The sequence below is a fragment of the Erinaceus europaeus genome, chromosome 3 (genome assembly GCF_950295315.1).
Source record: "Erinaceus europaeus chromosome 3, mEriEur2.1, whole genome shotgun sequence".
NCBI classification, from domain to species: domain Eukaryota; kingdom Metazoa; phylum Chordata; class Mammalia; order Eulipotyphla; family Erinaceidae; genus Erinaceus; species Erinaceus europaeus.
In genome coordinates this window covers 170,175,823-170,196,238 of record NC_080164.1, presented here as the reverse complement: position 1 = coordinate 170,196,238, position 20,416 = coordinate 170,175,823, and the positions used below count along the sequence as shown (strand labels likewise).

Sequence of the window (20,416 nt, the reverse complement as noted above, 5' to 3'; positions counted from 1 at the left end):
ATTTTCTGTTTTCTCTCTCTCTCTCTTTCACTATATATATATATATATATATATATATATATATATATATATATATGTGTGTGTGTGTGTGTGTGTGTGTGTGTGTGTGTGTGTGTGTGTCTATCTATATCTGTATCTGTATCTATATAGGAGGGTGTCACAGTTGCTGCTGAGGTGGTCATCTTTAGATCATGAGTATATGTCTGAAAGCATTGGAGTTGATGCAGAACCCTGGCATTCCTAAACCACTTACTGAATCTTAGAACTACTCCTGATTCTATTTATGTGAGACAGACAAGTCTTTCTTTCAAAGTGTCTTGATTTTTAGATATTTTGTTTTTTGACACCAATAGTATCCTATCTGATATACCTTTATAAGAGCTAACTTTTCTTTTGGAATTCAGATTCCATGAAGACGAGGAACAAGTCTAGTTCACTTCAAATTACAGTGACACAAACATAGGGGAAACACAATGGAAGTTCATTTCTCTCTCACACAAAATCCAAGTTGTTATATCTATGTGATGTTGTCATGGAGAAGTCTACTTTTCCCCTGTCTTAGTATACTGTTAAGATGGATTCCCACCTGTCTTTTAGCAGGAAGGGTTAAGAGGATGAGGGCCAGAGTTTATTTCTTTTTAATAGCACTGCCCAGGAGTTGCATGGATCATTTGACTTATTAACCTATCAGTTAGTTCTTAAGCACCTGGCAAGGTATAAAGTAACCAAGAAATGAAGTCTTTACTTTGGACAGTTTTATACTCACTTAAAAATTTCACTGTTGGCTTTTAAAGCATGAATAACAATTTCTTTTATAGTATCATTGATGAGAATAAAATTGAATAAACAGAAATAAATAAACTTGAAAGGATTAAAAAGAATGAATGCTTGCTTTATGCTAGTCATTCAATTCCATTACAACATTAGCATATTTACTTTTCATAATAACCATACAACACAGATAACACCTTGATCCTTACTTTGCAGATGTGAACAATGAGGCCCAAAGAGTTTAAACAGGTTCCTAGAGCTTGCTCTGATTAAGGATGCTTTTCTCAGTATTTAAATCAAAGTGCAAAACCCCTCTTTTCCCATATATCTTTTCCCTTTAATATCTATCTATCTGACTTGGACAGGATAGATAGCATAGTAATTATGCAAAAAGAATTTCATGCCTGAGGCTCCAAAGTCCCAGGTTCCATCCCTTGTACCACCATAAGCCAGAGCTGAGAAGTGCTTTGGTTCAAAGAAAAATCTATTTTTCTTACTAGCACCTATCCTGCTCTATGGCTTCACCCTATCTTTATGTTCAGTGTTAAGCTTACTACTTCTTGATATTTATTCATGAGTTCCTAGTACTTACATTTTATTCAACAGAAATACCCATTTTCTACTTCTTCTGAGTCCTCTCTCTGTGCCCTCACAGCTTAACCCCCAAATGATCCATGTCTGTTTATATCTGGGACAACCCCCAGTGTCAGCCACTGAAGAGTGGTCTCTCCACTACAAACTGACCGGTCTCTATTCCCCTTAATGATGTTGGTACCCCATTTCACTCTGGCTCCCTAATTCCTGCTAAATCCTGCCACTGCAATAGAAAAAGGCATTTTCTGTCTAGGTCATGATCACAGCAGGGAATGATTTTTATAGACTCTAGTATCTGAATGCATTGAAGGTTTTCCAGTACATGCATGGAGGATCAATCCCATCAGCTAAGATATAATCAACTCTAGCAAAGGAACAATCACTCCTCTAACAAAGGACTTCCATGCTTACTGAGCCTTCACTCTGTTTTAATGATGCCTGCTTTTCCTTTAGTTTCCCCAACCCTAAAGACAATGGCTTGTTGGTACAATTTCCAACTCATAAATATGTTGCAGTGATAAAGATATGATTAATGTTAGCATGCTAACATGATGCCAACTGGAGTTCCCTGGACAGATGACTCCACCAATGTGTCCTGGAGCCCCACTTCACCAGAGCTCCACCCCACTAGGAAAAGAGAGAGACAGGCTGGAAGTATGTCAATGTCCATGTTCAGCAGGGAAGCAATTACAGAAGCCAGACCTTCCACCTTCTTCACCCCACAATGACCCTGGGTCCATACTCTCAGAGGGATAAAGAACAGGAAAACTATCAAGGGAGGGGATGGGAATTGTGTGGAGCTGTACCCTTCTTATCATATGGTTTTTGTCAGTGTTTCTTTTTTATAAATAAAAATTAAAAAAAAAATAAAGTCAAGGGAGTTGGGTGGTAGCGCAGTGGGTTAAGCGCAGGTGGCACAAAGTGCAAGGACCAGCGGAAGAATCCTAGTTCGAGCCCCCAGCTCCCCACCTGCAGGGGAGTCCCTTCACAGGCAGTGAAGCAGGTCTGCAGGTGTCTTTCTTTCTTTCCCCCTCTCTGTCTTCCCCTCCTCTCTCCATTTCTCACTGTTCTATCCAACAATGATGACAACAATAATAAGTACAACAAAAAACAACAAGGGCAACAAAAGGGAATAATTAAATAAATAAATATTTTTAAAAAAAGAAAGTCAAAAAAAAAGAAAAACGATATGATTAATTAGTTGTGGTTTAACCATTTTTCTTCTCAATTATATCGTAGATTGGTTTTATTTTTCTGGGTAAATCTGTGTTTCTAGTTTTCCGGGTTGTGGGTTGGGCTACTTTTTCTACATCTCTTTCTACCCCATGCCTATGTAAGCATGCTCTGGGGAAACCAAGGGAACTTGATAAGCTTATGGATACAAATGGTTTCCCTGTATACAAGCTCACCTAGGCTCTTATTAACAGAGTTTTTCTTTTTATCCTCTCATGTTTGTACCTCAGTAAACGAAGAAGATCTTCAGGCCTAAACATACCTTTTAATTTGTCAAGTATCTGAAAGTACCTTTCTTCTGAAATAATGAGGGACATCTGAATCTCAACATCTGAATCTGTCCACTCAACAGAGAGAACAACTGAGGTAAAGCAAGGAAGTTGGCTAAGCTTTCAAACCAGACTGCAGAGATGACAAGAAATCATCTGATTCTTGGATGGCTTTCTCTTAAACCCCAGGACCAGAGACAACAGAACTGATGTTGGAGAGCAAAGCTGCTGTTCCTCCTCTCCGACCTTTCTCACTGGCAAGTATGACCCTTCATTTTCCCAACCTGCCAGGCTGGCACTTTCCACAGGCAGCAAATGCACTTCAGAGAAGGAAAAGAATAGTGAGATCAAAGGCTGGTATAATTTCTCTTCTCAGGGGGGAGCCAAAGCCTCTTCCAGCAGTCTACTTCCCAGGAGTTATCCTAACCATCCCTGTCAGAGTTGTCCATGGTGAGCTGGAAACAAGGGGAAGACTTGTCATTTCTTTCTGGAATCACTAATTATACCAGGGGCAGCTTATAATAAATAACTACTTGGAGACACTGAAAAGAGACAGTCATGCAACTCCCACTGACAGGACTGGCTGGGACTGCACATTGGAATCTTTGCAAGATGTGAAGCATCAGAATTCTGTATGTATTCAGTTTAGTGTACTCATTTGAATGTTGAGATCCCGATGGTTCTATATGATTCCTTCAGCAGGTGCTATTCAGTTGTTAATGTCCAGTATTGTGGCAACTGTGGCTCAGTACTGATAGTGACTCCCTAGCTCAGTGTTTGTTTTTGTTTTTTTTTGCTTGTTTGTTTTTTTGTTTCTTGACTGTATCAGATGCTGCCACTGGAGGGATTGGTTGGTATAATAAATTACTTTCAAGATTGAGTGATATTTAATATTTTGAGTGACTGCCTCTTGCTGAAGTGATTGGGTTCTTCAAGGATATGCTATCCATGTTTAAAATGGGATGTCTAGGGCTGCCACAGCATAATCGACTATGAAATAAGCCTGTTGGAAAGGACAATTACTTCTGGGGCCTCAAAGGCAAGGCAAGTCTCCCGTGGCAGTGAGAGGGAGAGTCCTGTTTAGTTCTAGACAGGAGTGAAAATGACTGTCACTTTACTGCTTAGTACAAAGTGATGCCTGCATTGGGTTCACACCATCCATCCGACATTACAGAGATGTACCTAACAGCCTAGAATCAGCCAACTGATTAGGCACCAGGCTTCTAAGACTGGCTATTGGGAACAGTTCATCCATCCATTCCTCCACCTTGCATTAACCACTCCTTCAAAACTTTATGTGCCAGACATGCATATAGATATTAGGAACAAAGAGATATATAATATAATAGTTAAACACACAGGTAAGTAGAAAAGGAGAGAAAAGAATAGACAGACAAAACTAGCTTGTATCAAAACCCATATTGTATATCAGAAATAAAATATCTTATTAATCTCCCTAAGCATCTTGCAAAATGTGCTGTGTCCATCTCACAGATGATGAAACAGAGGGTAAGATAAATTCAACAACTAGTTCTGAGTCACATAACTGCAAAGGGGCAGCACTGAGATTCAATTTCTGCTACCTGCTACCCTAACATTGTTGTCAAAGAGAAGTTTCCTTAAGATGTAGCCATGAAATGGTTATTAAGTCTTTGTTCTTACAGAATCACAAATCTTAAAGGCCTCATGACAAATGGGGTCACATTTATTTCTTTTTTCTAATGGGAAAACTTTTCTTCTTTTCTAAGCTAATCAGGGATTCCAAAAGCTGCTCAGGAGGTTCTAGGAGAGGTATACCCTGAAGTCTCATCAAATTAGACACACAATTACAGTGACAGTTTGCCAATACCCAAAGCCAAGGCACCATATTGAACAAACCCCAAAGAAACTTCAGGCCAATGCTTGACCTGAAATGGCAGCTGATATTTGAAGTGCCAAATGAATTCCAGAAATCCTGTGGCTGGCTCCAGGGTTCAGCAGGGCACATTGAAAGATGACAACTCTAGGCAGCCCTCCTGAGTCAAGGGAATCCTTCCCCTTATCACTATTTCATTGTTTTCACTGATAAATGTCCTTAGCAGTCATAAAGCAGTTTTCTTAAAACCCACTTCAAATCAGGACAAATACATAAAATTTCCTTTCTTTTGGTCAGTAATACAGTCTCATATTAATATTTAACTCACATTAAAAAATAAATCTTTCTAATTGCTCCTGTTGACTTCTATGTCTTCTGACACTGCTTAATTAATGCATCCTGCATGAGGTCAGCCATCAAGTCCCTAAACCATCACTTTCATCATCTGTGCATTAATGCTGGCAAGAAAGCCTGTTGTTCATGACGCCAGGTCTGTTACATTGCTTGATGTTGTGGTCTATTTACATAACCATTGTTTTGTCTGAGACCCTCCCTGCCTTCAGGACATTTGTTTAATCCCCACTGGTTAGATCCCCACTGGTTTGCATTCTCTTTTCGCTCCGCCCCCTCTCCTAGTCACTTCCTGTTTTCCACCGTACTACTTCTGTCTTAGAAGATATTTAAAGGCAGATTCTTTTCTGATTAAAAACACATTGGATTGAGTTCCCCCTCAGCCATGAGTTCCTGGTTATCTCTCTCCCACCTGTCAAGCTATCCTGACATCTGGCACCTGAACAGGGACCAGCAAAAGCCCACTTGGATAGTGTGCTTGCTTTACTGTAGGTAGGAGCCAGGTTTGAACCTGAAATCCATTGCTCTGAGGGAGCTTTTGTTCCAGTGCAGGGGAGTTGAGGCTTGAACCTAGGTTGTGCATATGCCAAAGTAGAGGCACTATGCAGCTGAGCTATCCTTATGACCTATTTTTAAATCTAATGTAATTTTTCAGTTTTCCTTATCTCTAGTTCTTGGATAGAGACAGCCAGAAATTGAGAGGTGGGGGGAGGCAGACAGGGATAGAGACAGAGAGATACCACCTGCAGCCCTTCTTCACCACTTTCAAAGCTTCTCCCCCTGTAGGTAGGGACCAGGGGAGCTCAAACCCAGGTCCTTGTGCACCATAATGTGTATGCTCAACCAGGTGCACCACCACTTGGCTCCAATCTAGTTTTTAAAGACAGGTGGCCTGAGTGGATCAGTACAATAGTGTACTTACATCATGCGCTGCTTTGTCATGTGCTGATCCAAGCTGAACACCCACCACCACCACATACACTGAAGGAAGCTTTAGTGCTATGGTTTATTCACTCTTTCAGCCTGTGTCCCTAAAAAAAAAAAAAAAGTAATGTGAAGGAAAAAGAAAGATAGATAGATGATAGATAGAGAGAATATAGATAGATATATGATAGATAGATAGATAGATAGATAGATAGATGATAGATAGGCATTTGTGGTGCCAGGATTGTATTGTGGACCTCATAGTTGTTAAGTACAGAGTTTTATTATTACCTTGTCTCCAGGTCACTGCTCATTTCTTTTTTCTTTGCTGGGACTGTCTTTTTAATTTTCCTTCAAATCTCATTTCAGATGTCACCTTTCTCCAAGAAATTTCTCTCATAGAGACCAGAAGAAGTGAGATATTTGTGTTAGGTACATTAATTCTTTGGGGTTGGTTCACGTGGTGGGGTACTGGGATAAGCAGATGAAAAATCGTTCCTACTTTTTTTTAGGGGACTGGGGTTTGGGGGAGAGGGTACAGTCCAGTGTGAGAGTTAGATGAGTAAATATATAAACCCAGAGACATACAACCACACTCACACATTGATTGATGTATTTGTGATCTTGGTACAATACAGGTACTAAGAAAAGTCTGCTAATGTGCTTGATGTGACATATGTGGGTGGAGTTATATATGGTGGAATTCACACTTTGGTGCTTAGTGCTAAGAAAGAAACACTGTTGGTTCCACTTTGTGGATTCAAAGTCCACATTTCATTTCACCAATGCCTGGATAATGATTTCTGCCTAGCTCTTTGATGCCTGAAAGCCACTATGATTTCTTATGGAAGGGGAATATTTAGATCCCTTCCTTTGCACATAAAATGCGACATTCCTGGAATTAATTTCTTTCAGAAGCCATCTATTTGAATATTTTTAATGTACCTAGTTAATTCCAGGATTAGTGTCCCTTTCTCAGCTAAGAATGAAGAAAAATGTTAATAAGATGGAAACATTTATTGTATACTATCTCTTTGTAGCAAAATTAACTGTAAAATCATGGAAGGTTTGCAGTTTCATTAAAACAAAACTGAACAGAAAGTGAAACCAACAAAGGAATATTTTCTTAATTCTTTGACTTTTCTGCCTAGGATCATGGGTATCTGCCAGACTGAGCCACTGTTATATATTCTAAGGGAGTTCAGCCACATTTCTGCTGAGTTCCTCCCTATGGTCTATAAAGGTTCCTGCAGGATTTGTTATTCTCCTCCCTCAAATCATTTTCTTTATTTCTTCTTGGATCACCTACTCTTAACTTGGAAAAGAAAATTCCTAGATAGTATTCATAATGTGTGACAACACCTCCCCTTCACAAACTGTACTCGTTTCAATTTCACTACTGATTTCTTTATAACTATAGTGATTTCATCTTTGGCCGCTCTTTCCCTTGGTTCTTTCACCTTGTTAAAGTCTACTGGGATCACCATATTGTTCCACTTTAATTTTCAATTTTAATATTAAATATAAATCATCTATCTGTGGTTCCAATTCCTGGATTCTTGATCTTCCTCTTGTACTGAGAAATCCTCTCAAATTCACAAGTGACTATTATGCCCTTTATAGAAAGATGTACCAGAACAATCCTTTTTTTTTTTTTTTTGGTATCCTCCAGAGAGAATATGATAATAAATAAGTCTTTATACAAACAAGCCAAGAGGAGCTCATGTTCTATTCTGTTAGGCACTAATTTAATGTGACTGGTGCTCAGATAAGAAGAGAAAACAGGAACATAGGAAGGAGAAAGCTATTCAAATACAGAGGCATACAGACAGAGTGAAAATAGCTGTGCAAAGATGGAGGCAAAGGTTGGAGTGATTTTGCTGCAAGTCAAAGAACAACTTGAGTTACCAGAAGTCTGAGGGGACAAGGAAGGACTGTACCCCAGAATCTTATGTGGAGTATGGTCAAACCAAGACCTTGATTTGGGACTGCTACCACTCAGAAATATGAAAGAATAAAATTCTGTTGTCTTCAACAAACCCATTTTAAAAAATGTAGGCTGGTGATTTGAATAGGCTGGTGATTTCAAAGAAGACTCATAGATGATCAAAAGACACATGAAAAAGTGCTCAATTTTACATATTATTGGAAAATACTAGTTAAAACCACAGTGCAAGTGGCCTATGTCAAAAATTCTAGAAAAAATAATGTGTAGAGAAAAAGGATGTCTTATGTACCATTTCTAGGAATGTAAATTAGTGTGGTCTCTCTTTTTTAAAAAAGTAATTATCTTTATTTATTTATTGGATAGAGACAGCCAGACATCAGGAGAGAAGAGGGGGATAGAGAGGGAGAGAGACAGAGAGACACCTGCAATCCTGCTTCACCACTAGCAAAGTGTTCTTCCTGCAGGTGGGGACTGTGGGCTTGAACCCAAGTCCTTGCACAGTATAACATGTGCGTGCGCTCAACCAGGTGTGCCACCACCTGGCCCCAATTACTGAAGTCTGTATTAAAGTGCCTTAAAACAATAACACATAAAATAGAAATAACATACATCCCAGAAATACCACTCCTAGGTATTTAACCAAATAGGAAAACACTAATTTGAAAAGATAAATACATACCTATGTTCATAGCAGCACTCTTCACAATAGTTAAGAAATGAAAAGAACTTAATGCCCTCTTACAGATGACTTGATAAAGAAGCCATGGAATATATACTTAATGGAATACTACTATGTTATCAAAATGGAATCCTGCCTTTTGTGCCAGCATGGATGGAACTTGAGATGTTCATGCCAGTTCCAAACAAGCTAGAAAGTCTAAGGCAATTGTAGGACGGTTTCTTTCAAATGTAGAATCTCAATAAGAATAGATTCAGGATGTATAGTATATCACAGAAAACGAACCGACAAATTGCAATGAAGAAACTCTTAGACTCTGTGCAGAATATGATGGACAAGTGACGTGGAGAGAAGGTGGGAGGAAAGAAAGGGTAGAGGAGTTAGATCAGTCACGGGGATGGCACTAACACATTGGGAGAGAGTGAAGTAAGTCTTAGACACATTTAAAGGTATGGAACACCCCATATTTATATGTTATTCTAAGTTAATGGCAAGTCAGTGGCATTTTATTAAAAAGATAAACAAAACAGGGGCCAGTAGATAATTCGCTGTGCAGAGTATAGCACAAGGAGATACCATGAACAGTGGAAAATGGGACTCCATGGATGTACAAATATAACATTATTCTTTATTATTTTTTTCTCTCTCTCCCCCCCTTCTTTTCTCCTTGCCTCTTAACCCAATAGAATAATCATATTGGACTGGGGAGTCCATGTGGAGGGTCTTGCCTATGGGTGAGACCCTATTCTATGGTTATGACCCTCAGTTTATGGTAATTTGTTACTTCAGCTCCAGGGACTGATACAGAAACATAGACAAGCTATGACCCCTTTGGCCCTGGTGTTGGATACTAAAAATCAAGAGAAACAGAAACCACCTTTTTCAATTCTCTGTGGAGAAGTAATTTTCAATATTTTAACACCACATGGAAACTCAGAGAATAGTTTCTGAGTAGATACTTTTCACAATGTTGTGAGTTTGCAATGGAGTCCCTGGCATTTACTGATGAGGTCACCAAGGGGGCTGGATTTGGATTCTGAGTGACTTGATCAAAGTGACACAGGTAGTGGGGTGGTGAAGTCTAGCTCAATCTTGGTTCTTCTGGCTAGAAACCCAAAGCCATGCCATGATGTTCAAAATGTAAAGAAGAGCCTAGTACACAGTAAATACTCTCAATAAAGATTTGATATGTCAACAACCACCACAGTAGGCAACAGTACTATAGAGCTTATTATACAACAGGTATAGATGCTATCTTACATGAATGAGCATCGCCTCAGCACCCCAGTAAGTTAGAGGTGACTCCAGGTCAGAGATGAGACACTGAGACCAAGGGAGACCAATGATCACTCACGAGGTCACACCCACACAGTGAGCGAATGGCTGAGGCAGCACTGCACTCCAGATGTGCAAATGACAAGCCCGTTCTCTTACACAGATGCCCTTGCTCAGAGACTGGACACACACTCAAGTGGCTTCTTTCATGGTAGACACTGAGTAGAAAGCAAATATCAGGGCATGAAAGCAATGTTTCCTTTTTTTAAAATTTTATTTATTTGTTTTCCCTTTTGTTGCCTTTGTTGTCTTCTTACTCTTGTTGTAGTTATTATTGTTGTTATTAATGTCGTCATTGTTAGATAGGACAGAGAGAAATGAAGAGAGGAGGGAAAGACAGAGAGGGGGAGAGAAAGATAGACACCTGCGGACCTGCTTCACCACCTGTGGAGCGATTCCCCTGCAGGTGGTAAGCCGGGGGCTCGAACTGGGATCCTTCTGCCAGTCCTTTGCGCCATGTCTGCTTAACCCACTGTGCTACCGCCTGACTCCCGATGTTTTCTATTTTATGGAAGTGAACCAGCTCATATTCGGGGTCACAGTGTGGTGCATGGAGTTGGTAAGATGCCCATTCCCCCTACCCCACCACGATCACCCCAGTCTTGGCAATCCCATTGGTTTGAAGGCTTCATTCTAACATCATTGACTCTAGAGCTTTATGGAGTTGGGGGCCCTCCAATTCAAATGAATCAATGGACTCCCTGAAAGGAGACAGTACTTAAAGACAAAGAAAAGAAGGGCCAGGTGGTGTTGTGCCTGGTTGGGCATCTGTGTTACAGTGCTTAAGGACCTGGATTCAAACCTACCAGGAGGGAAAAAGCTTCATGAGTGGTGAAGCAGGACTGCAGCCATCTTTCCCTCTCCCTTTCTATCTCCCCCTTCTATCTCAGTTTCTGTCTGTCTGGATCCAAAAAGTGAATAAATAAAACAAAAACATTAAAAAAAAGAAACAAAGCTAGTCGTAGTAGAATTCTGTTTGCTTCCCCATCCATTTCTGCTTCTGCTTAGACAGAGCTGGCTGCAACACAGGCCCCATTTGGGGGGGGGGGGGTTAAAAAAAAAAGGAGAAAAGGAAACACAAATGTTTATGGAGACCTTGCTTTGTTTCACTAGGGTTTTCCTCAGATTGAGCTGCGGCCAATTATCTTCCACGCAATTATGGTGATTCCAGAAGCCAGCAGATGGGGGAGAATTGTTTTCAAATGGAGGAGAAACCAATATGTGAGAAGAAAAGGCAGCTTGTTCATTTGAACAGCCTCCAGATGGCTAGTGGCCAAAAGGCGAAGAGCTGGGGAGCCAGGCCTGGCCTTGGATCAGATCAGCTGCCCGCAGACCAGAGCAGCCAGGAAGACACCAGAGCTCTGTCTCCTCCCATCATGCTTGTCTGTCTGCCACAGACCAGCCTGGCCTGGCGGGGAGAGAAACACCGAGGGAGACAGCCCACAGAGGCCCTAGGAGCTGATGCTTTTGACCTGGAAGCCGCTGTAACATCAAGGCCTTTACTTTCTTGTCATTCATCAGCAGATGTGTCCTTGTGTTGCACTGGTGAGGAAAATGCAAGAAAAGACATGAAAAAAAAAAAGCCATAGGGCAAACCACTGTGGGTGACTTTCATTTGGTGTTTTCACAAAACCTCACTTGAGGTTTTGTGTCTTTGGAAGGACTGGATTGTCCCATGTTCCTTGCCGGACTTGGTTACTCGTCACCAGAGAACCAAGGATGGCTGGGTTTTTATTTGTAACTACATAGTGCAACCCAGGAGGTAACCAAATTAGAGAACGGACCTGCACACATTAGGTTCCAGATCTGATCCCTGGTACCTCATTTGCTGGTATGATGCTTTGTTATTTTTCCTCTCTCAATCTCTCTTTCAACCTCTCTCTCCCTCTCTCTGTCTCTCTCTCTCTTTCTCTCATCCTTCACATATTAAAAATCTTGCAAATGAGAGGAGGACCTGGGAGGGGGTCCAACTGTTATGTAGAAAACTGGGAAATATTACACATGTACAAATCAATGTATTTTACTGTCAGTTGTAAACCATTAATCCCCCAATAAAGAAATTTTAAAAAAAATGTCTGTCAGTGAGATAGTTCATCTGGTAGGGTGCCTGTTCTGCTCTGCTCTGTACATGGACCTAGTTTGAGCCCCTGGTACATCATGTAGGAGTTACATATCAGTGGGAAAAGCTTCAGTGCTATGATTTCTCTAACCTGTTGTCTTTGCTTCTATCTCAAAAAAAGAAGAGAAAAGGGGAGGGAGGGGGGGAGGGAGAGAAAGAGAGGGAGAGAGAAAACCCATTCATGTGTGTGAGTCTGCATATAAAAGTAAATAATTACAGGGGATCGGGCAGTACCACAGTGGATTAAGCACACATGGATGGCGGGAAGCTCAAGAACCTGTATAAGGATCTTGGTTCAAGCTCTTGGCTCCCCACCTGCAGGGGGCTTGCTTCACAGGCTGTGAAGCAGGCCTGCAGGGTTCTTCCCCCCCTCTGTTTCCCCTTCTCTCTCGATTTCTCTCGATCTTATCAAGCAACAACAATGACAATAGTAATAATAACAAGAGCAACAAAATGGGAAAAATGTTCTCCAGGAGCAGTGGATTCGTAGTGCAGGCACTGAGCCCCAACAGTAACCCTGGAGGCAAAAAAAAAAAAAAAAGTAAAGTAAATAATTATATCATATACCTAAGACCTGATCAAAACCAGTAACATTCATCCCTGAACCAGCAACACCCAGAGAGGGTTTGTTTCCCCTTTCATAGGAAGCTGGCATGAGAAGGTAGGACGGTAGAGCAGCGGTTAAGCACAAGTGGCGTGAAGCACAGGACGGGAGTAAGGATCCTGGTTCAGGCCCCCGGCTCCCCACCTGCAGGGGAGTCACTTCACAAGCAGTGAAGCAGGTCTGCAGGTGTCTCTCTTTCTCTCCCCCTCTCTATTTTCCCTTCCTCTCTCTATTTCTCTCTGTCCTATCCAACAACGAGGACATAAATAACAACAACAATAATGACAATAATAAGAAAGAAAAAACAAGGGCAACAAAAGGGAAAATAAATGAAAGTTCTGACATGAGGGGCCAGCAAGATAGGTCCCTTGCTTTGCTATGCACAAGACCCAGATTCATCTAGGCCCTCACTGTGCTGAAAGAAACCTCATGCTGTGATGTTATTCTCTCTACCTCAGTCTCTGTCTTTCCAGCTGAAAAAGTACTGAGGGGTGAATCCCAAATGACAAAAAGGGGGTGGGGGGCATTAGGAAATTGAAACTGATCCAAGGCACTTGTCTGAGTGTAGGTGTTACTTACTCAGCAAATCAATCAACACAAGAAAGATATAATTAATTGAAGGTAACTTCCCTGCAGAAAAATTAGCTCAACTCAACTCACAAACAGGATGAAGGTGACTTGAATTTCCATTGTCACTTGCATAGCTAGGAATAAATTGCAACCCTGCTGTATTCACCCTAGATTCATAATTGACAAAAATTTTTATAACTTCAGCTTTAACCCCAGTGTGGTCACATATAATGGTGTGCCTTTTAAAAGATTTATTTATTATTAAGAATAGGTAGAGAAAGAGAGGAAAGAGGAGAGAGAGAGAGAGAGATCAGACAAGCGCTTAGCTCTTAGTAGTAAGTAGTACCTGGGCTTGAACCCAGGACCTCTGAGTTCTCAGTCATTCAAATCTTATACTTTAACATAAGATGTTATCTCCCACCCCCCCAACACACACACACACACACACACACACACACACACACACAGAGAGAGAAAGAGAGAGAGAGACTCATACACCCCAATTCCCTAACAGTGTAACTTTGGTTCAATCATCTACACTGTCTGAGATTTAGTTGTTTCTGCCAGGTTAGAATGACAGTCCTAGATTAAGGATAGATCTGAATAATGGATCCTGATGCATGCATGTTTGGCTAGAGAGGGAAATTACCCTGCATTTTGGACTATATCATGGACTGATTGACTCTGTAAGCAGCTAAGTAAGATTGCCAGAGAGCACACTGATGATCTCACAAATAATCACCTCAGCTTTAAGTCTCTTACCTGAATGTATTCTGCAGGGGTATATTGAGATATGCAAAATGAGAAATTTGTCACAGACAAATGTATAAGATAGGTGACATCTGTTTGGATGGTGAAGGGAAAGGAAAAAAAAATCTAAGAAAGCTCTCAGAGGCAGGAAGCAATTTCAGAAGTGCTGCAAAAGACAATGATATTGTTCTTGGTTTAATAGGTGATCTACCCTATGAAATAAAGCTGCAGGGCCACGTTTGTCTTGGTTAATAATGTCAGCAGAATGAGCAGGTTTAGCTGTAATAACAGTAATAACTGTGTCGATGTAACTGCTCGGGCTGAATTTCCATCTGCAGCCTTATAATATATGACCTTTGTTATGCCTCTACCTGTTGATTTTTTAAAGGCAAAATTGGCTTGTCTGTTCTGCTCCGGAGAAGGAGGCTGAAATCGTCCATTTTCCCTGGGTAAATCAAGGTCTTGTGGGTGGTGATTTAATCTTGTGAGTGTCCTTTTGGACTTGCTGCAAATTGTAGAGAAAGGAAGTTGAACATTAACAACTATGTTGTTACTTTCATACTGAAATAGGCTGTTTGAAGTTGCACCTTTTTATTTACTTCTTGTCTTGGCTTATATCACATTCTCCCTCTCCATTCCACCTCCACCCCACCCTCATCCCCACCACCATTTTGGTTCATAAACAAATGTTGACACCTATCTGTATGTTGTCCCTGTCTTGTTTTTCTTGGCATCCCCTGATAGTGATAAACACTCTCTACACGTGCCAAACTGTCTTGAAATAGATGTGTTAAATTATCTTGTCTCATTCCCTGATCTTTGAGGTGTGTGTTTGTTTTGTAAAAACATGTTTTACTCACCCTGGGATTGCTAATTCCCACTAAAGAGGCAATTCAATGTACAATACAATCTAAAAGTGCAATAGAATATTCTAGCCTGATGCACCTCTCCCTGCATCCCCTCCCCTGTCACTACTTTTACACCATCTACACACATTTTGTTCTCGCAATCATCTAATGAAAGGGTCAGGTGAGGTAATGGAGCAGAAGAAGCTGAGATTAAGTGAGGTGTCTTGATTGTAAATTGGTTGAGTGACTTAAGACCTCCTAACTAATTAGTGAAAACAGGGCTAGAACTTTTGTTTTCTAACTGCTAGCCTTGAGCTTGGGCCAATCAGTGTGGAATTGGCAACCTCATGGGACATGCGCAATTAAAGCCATCTTGTCATTACTTTGTCCTCTCACTATCATTCCCAAACTTATACACAACTTTTACTTATACATTTTTCTTTCTAGCCCATATTCTTTTACTTCATGAATTGTATTTATCCTTTTGGCTTTCTTAACTTCTCCATCACTTTTTTTTTATCAAGCTATTTTTAAATTTGTGATTAATAGTGGTTTACAAAATTAGCTGACAGAGTATAACTCTACACCTACCACCAAAGTTCTCTGCCTCCACCCCCCCAATGATAACTACCTTAGTTCTTGCAAAGTCTTAGAAAGTTTTTTTTCTTCTCCTCCTCCCCCTTCTTCTCCCCTCCTTCTCTGCCTTGCCTCCTTCTCTTTCTTCTTCACCTTTTTTAAGTTTATGTGTATCAATTGTCTAGATTCCACATAGGAGTGACACCACTGCTGTTGTCCTTCACCTCTTCACTTATTTCGCTAAGCATAATCATCTCTAGTTCCATCCATTTTGTCCTGAAGAACACTATATCATCTTTTTTGATTATAGAATAGTATTCCATGGAGAATATATCCCATAAGTTCTTGATCCATTTATCTATTAATGCACATTTATGCTGCTTTCAATCTTTGGGTGTTGTGAATAATGTATCTATGAACACAGGATGCAGATGTGCCTTTGAATTAGCGTCTCATGTTCTTTGTCTAATTGCCTGAGAGTAGTATTGCTGAATCATAAAGCATTTCCAGTTTTATCTGTTTAAGGACTCTTCAGTCTTCCAAAGGGGCTGCACCATTTTGCATTCCCACTAACATTACAACAGAACTCTTTTTTTCTACACAACTTTGCCAACACCTGTTTTTTTTTTTTTTTTTTTTTCCTGTTTTGCTAATGTAAACCATTCTTCTAGGTCTGAGGTGGAATCTCAGTGTATCTTTAATTTACGTTTCTCTAATAATAAGTGAAGTGGAGCATTTTTTTCTTCATATGTCTGTGGACTATGTGTATCTTTTCTTTAGAAAACTGCCTATTCAGTTCTTTTGCCCACTTTTTTAAATTGACTTACAATTTTGCTTTATTGAACTGTATGACTACTGGATAGATGTTGGATATCAGTCACTTTTTAGATGTATGATGTAAATACCTTCTACCAGTTACTGAGTTACTGTTTATTCTTGTGTAGTTTGCTTTTGATGTATAGAAACTTTTACATTTGATAAATCTCCTATTAGTTTTCTTTCTTATCTTTCCATTTATCTGATGCTTGAAAACCATAGCACAGCCTGAATAATCCTAAGAACTGTCTAGAAGAATGAATGCAGATTTGTCTTTCACAAACTTGAATTCATGGGGTTGGAAGTTCCAGAAGCCCTAGAGTAGGCACTTTGTAATAAAAGTGAGAGTGACAATACCTTTTAGAACACTGTGAATACATGACTAAGAGAGGGTTGAGCCCAAAGATCTGGGTTCAAGCCCAGGGAGAAAGCTTTATGAGTAGTGAAGCAGTGCTACAGGTGTCTCTCTCTCTTTTTTTCTCTTTACCTACCCATCTAAATTTGTCTCTGTCCTGTGAAATAAAAGAAAGGAAAAAAAAAAAAAAGGAAAATAGTCACAGGGAATGGTGAATTTATTGTGCAGGCACCAAGCCCTAGTGATAACCTTGGTGGCAAGAAAGAAAGTCAGAGAGGGAGAGAGAGAGAGAGAGAGGGAGGGAGGGAGGGGGAGAGAGAGAGAGAGAGAGGGAGAGAGAGAAGAAGAAGGAGGAGGAGGAGGAGGAAGAGAGAGAGGAAGAGAGAGAGAGGAAGGAAGGAAGGAAGAAAGGAAGGAAGGAAGGAAGGAAGGAAGGAAGGAAGGAAGGAAGGAAGGAAGGAAAGACAGAGGGAAGGAAGGAAGGAAAGAAAGAAGGGACAGGGCTGGTGAATTCTCTGACATTAGGGAACACCAAGCTCACCACAAAGGACAATTTGCGGAGGAGTTGATGTGGCTCTTGAAGGACCTAGCAGAGTTCTTGGGTCAGCTGACTTGGGTTTCAATATGGTCTCTCCATCCATCCTATTTTCTGCTTTTCCCTGCTGCCAGCTTAATCTATGTCCTCACTAGGAGATAGTGACTTCTACAACATAAACAATGATATATTTTTTCATTCATTTATATGATTTAGACAAGTACATCTTACAGAATAAAGCTATGTAAGTACTGGTCCCTCTGCTTATGGTATTTCTGTAGATATGGCCTACAGTATTTGGGCATGCTCTTTTCTTATTTTATTTTATTCTATTTTGTAAAATATGTATCTTTCCAGAGAGAGAGAAGGACGAGAAAGAGAAAAACATAAATAGCATTCTGGTTTATTAGATGCTGAAGATTGAACTCAGGACCTAAAAATTAAAAGTCCAAGGCTTTTTGGTTTGTTTTTTTTTTTGCTTTTTAAGAATTATTATTATGGTATAATATTATAATACAAAATTATAAGACAATAGTGGTATGATTCCATATGGTTCCCACCAACAAAGTTCTGTGTCCCATTGGAAACTTCAGTAGTTCTTCCAAGGTCACAGATATAAGCTGATTTTCATTCCATAACTCTCTCTCCATATATATGATTGTTTTTCTGTGGTCCTGCCTTCACTTCCTAAGTCACTCTTACACCTATTACTACTTCTGAGTGTCTTTGTTTTTTCCTCTTCTCTCTCAGATAAGAGAAATTATGCCTGGGTTCCTCTGGTGTTTTCTAGTTGCACTTCCCATTTAGTAGTAGTATAAAAAAATTCTGGTTACAAGGTTTTTGGGTTCTGGTGAATGGGGATACAGAGGCCTATGGTTTTCCTCCCCTATCACTTACTCCTCTGGAAGTATGGACTGAAGTTCCTTTTGTGGTGAAGAAGGTGGGAGTTATGACTTCTGTTAATTGCTTCTCTGCTGGGCATGGATGTTGGTAGGTTGATCCATACCGCCAGTATGGTAAACCATATATTATAATCTATGAGTGAATTTGATATACTATGTTTTATCTTCTCCAAATGGTTCTCTGATTCTCATTATTCCTGGTAGCTGTGTTTTCTAAGGTACTGGACACAGTGAGTTAGAAAAGGATGAAACTTTATTTTTAGGGGAATTACAACTTTAGCTTCTGGGAAGCCTCTAGTAACTTGTTTTTTGGTCAATCTATCAGTATATGATTGTTTTAGGCCTGTGTCTACTAAAACATATTTAATTTGATATATAGTGTTGACTCATTAATATTAAAATCCAGCAGTTCTATAACTACTTCCTAAATGAAATTTATCTTTAATATTTTGTTTGTTTGTTTCACATGTTCATTTTTGCTTAGGAATACTAGATAAAACTTTATATTTTACCTGCAGAGAGGGAATTTTAGGTGAGTTCATCAGATACTATATGTGAAAAATGTGAAAGCATGGCAAAAAATAGATCAAAATAGATCATGATTGTGGATATTTGCTTAGAAGATGTGAGCTGAAGGAAGAAAGCAGAATATTGCTGTGGGTTATCCTGGGCTCTCTGCCTCCCTGGCCACTGGCAGTGGAGATGGGGGCACCCCCTGGAGGTCCTGGGAGACCCTGGTGATGAGAGAGAGTGTGCAGAGAGGAATAAATCACAACTTCCTCCTCCAGGAGAAGCTTCAGAGAGACAACTCGTTTATTGTGATATACAAGCAAGTATATATACCCAAGGGTTTGAGAAAAGTTAAAGTAATCATTAATCCATATACAATACAGAATTTAATCTTGACCTATCAAGTATTCGATCACAACTGGAAAGTTACCATATAAAGTCTGGTCATGAGCTCACCATGCATAGGCAGGTTTATCTCTAAAGGTGAATCATGAGTACCTCAGGGCAGCGGGGGAAAGGCACAGTTAGGCAAAACCAAGATATTTACATGGGTTTCAGTTGGCTATATATGATAACTTATGGCCTTTGTTCAAAGGGAATGAGGAAGCATGTGCAGGAAGGTTCCCATTCTGGAAAAGCCCATCCATCATAAGGTCATGAGGTCAGGCAAGGGCCTGCCTACTGCCTCTCTTGAGGAAGAGAGGGCTCAGGGTCAACCCCCTCAGACTCTCATGGAAATAATGGACTGGACTTCCCAGATTATGGGGATAGGTTCTTCCCCACATATTGCCATATGAACTCACTCAACTAGAGCACTGTGTCTGGTTACTCAATTCTCTACTACCCTGCATGCAACTGCAAAAGACTATGAACTTGCCACATATATTGATTTGGGCCAGAAATGTTTAGTATTTAAGTAACTTCATAAATACAAAATCTTCAAAGCATGAGGGTTAATTGTAAATGCATTTTCATAGAGTTCAGGTCACAGATAGTATATCTTCTAGGAATTAAGAAATGAAGACCCCCTGACAGCTCTGTGGAATTTCCTGTCAAGTTATTGGTGATTAACCCCCCCCTTTTTATTAGTGATTCAGTATTATTTACAGAATTACATGTCAAAAAAGGACACAATTCCACACCATTCCCATCACCAGAGTTCTGAATCCCAAATCCCTCCATTGCAGTCCATCAGGGTTCTCCCAAGGTTGCAGACATGAGTTAACCATCATCTCTACAGTATCTGTGTACATTTGTTCATAACTGCTACTTTTTTCCTTCCTCTCTTTCCCTCCAACCCACACATAACCTTATTACTTCATCCAAATATCTCTTCCCTTTTTATCGTCTCTCTGGGTACTGATAGAGCTTGAGTTCAGAGCCCTCTTGTCCTCTTCCTTCTATCACTTCTCTCCAGCTGGTAGTATGGATAAGAGCTGTTTTTGAGGTGCAAAAGGTAGGAGGTCTGGCTTCTGTAGTTGATTCTCCACTGGACTTGGGCATTGGCAGGTCAAAGCATATTCCCAGACTGTCTCTATCTTTCCCTAGTGGGGCAGTGCTCTGAAGAGGTGAGGTTCTGGGACACATTGGTGAAGTTGTCTGCCCAGAGAAGTCAGGATGGAATCATGGTAACATCTGTAACTGTAATCATCGTAGCATCTGTAACTTGGTGTCTGGAAGGTGGAAGGATATAAAATGAGATAAAATGGTTAATGAACAGGAAAAAAAAAAAGTAGAAACAGAGCAGATAAGATCAGAAACCCCAGGTTGGAAGAAAGCTAGGAAGTCCACCCTAGGCATGTTTCCAGGGGCCCATTTCTATGGTAGTCCCTGACTGAGTTTGATAGCTAACATGAAGTTGGATAGAAACAC

At 40.2% G+C, this 20,416-nt stretch overlaps 1 protein-coding gene across 1 annotated transcript in view; it reads left to right on the top strand.

Annotated features, from left to right (window-relative positions):
* The window catches only part of LOC103114228 (cytosolic beta-glucosidase), a 287,653-nt gene that overhangs the window by 216,216 nt on the left and 51,021 nt on the right, over positions 1 to 20,416 (top strand). Inside the window, exon 5 of the mRNA XM_060188271.1 lies at positions 3,057 to 3,121. Within this exon, the coding sequence (XP_060044254.1) occupies positions 3,057 to 3,121 (65 nt within the window). The remainder of the gene's footprint in view (positions 1 to 3,056; positions 3,122 to 20,416) is intronic.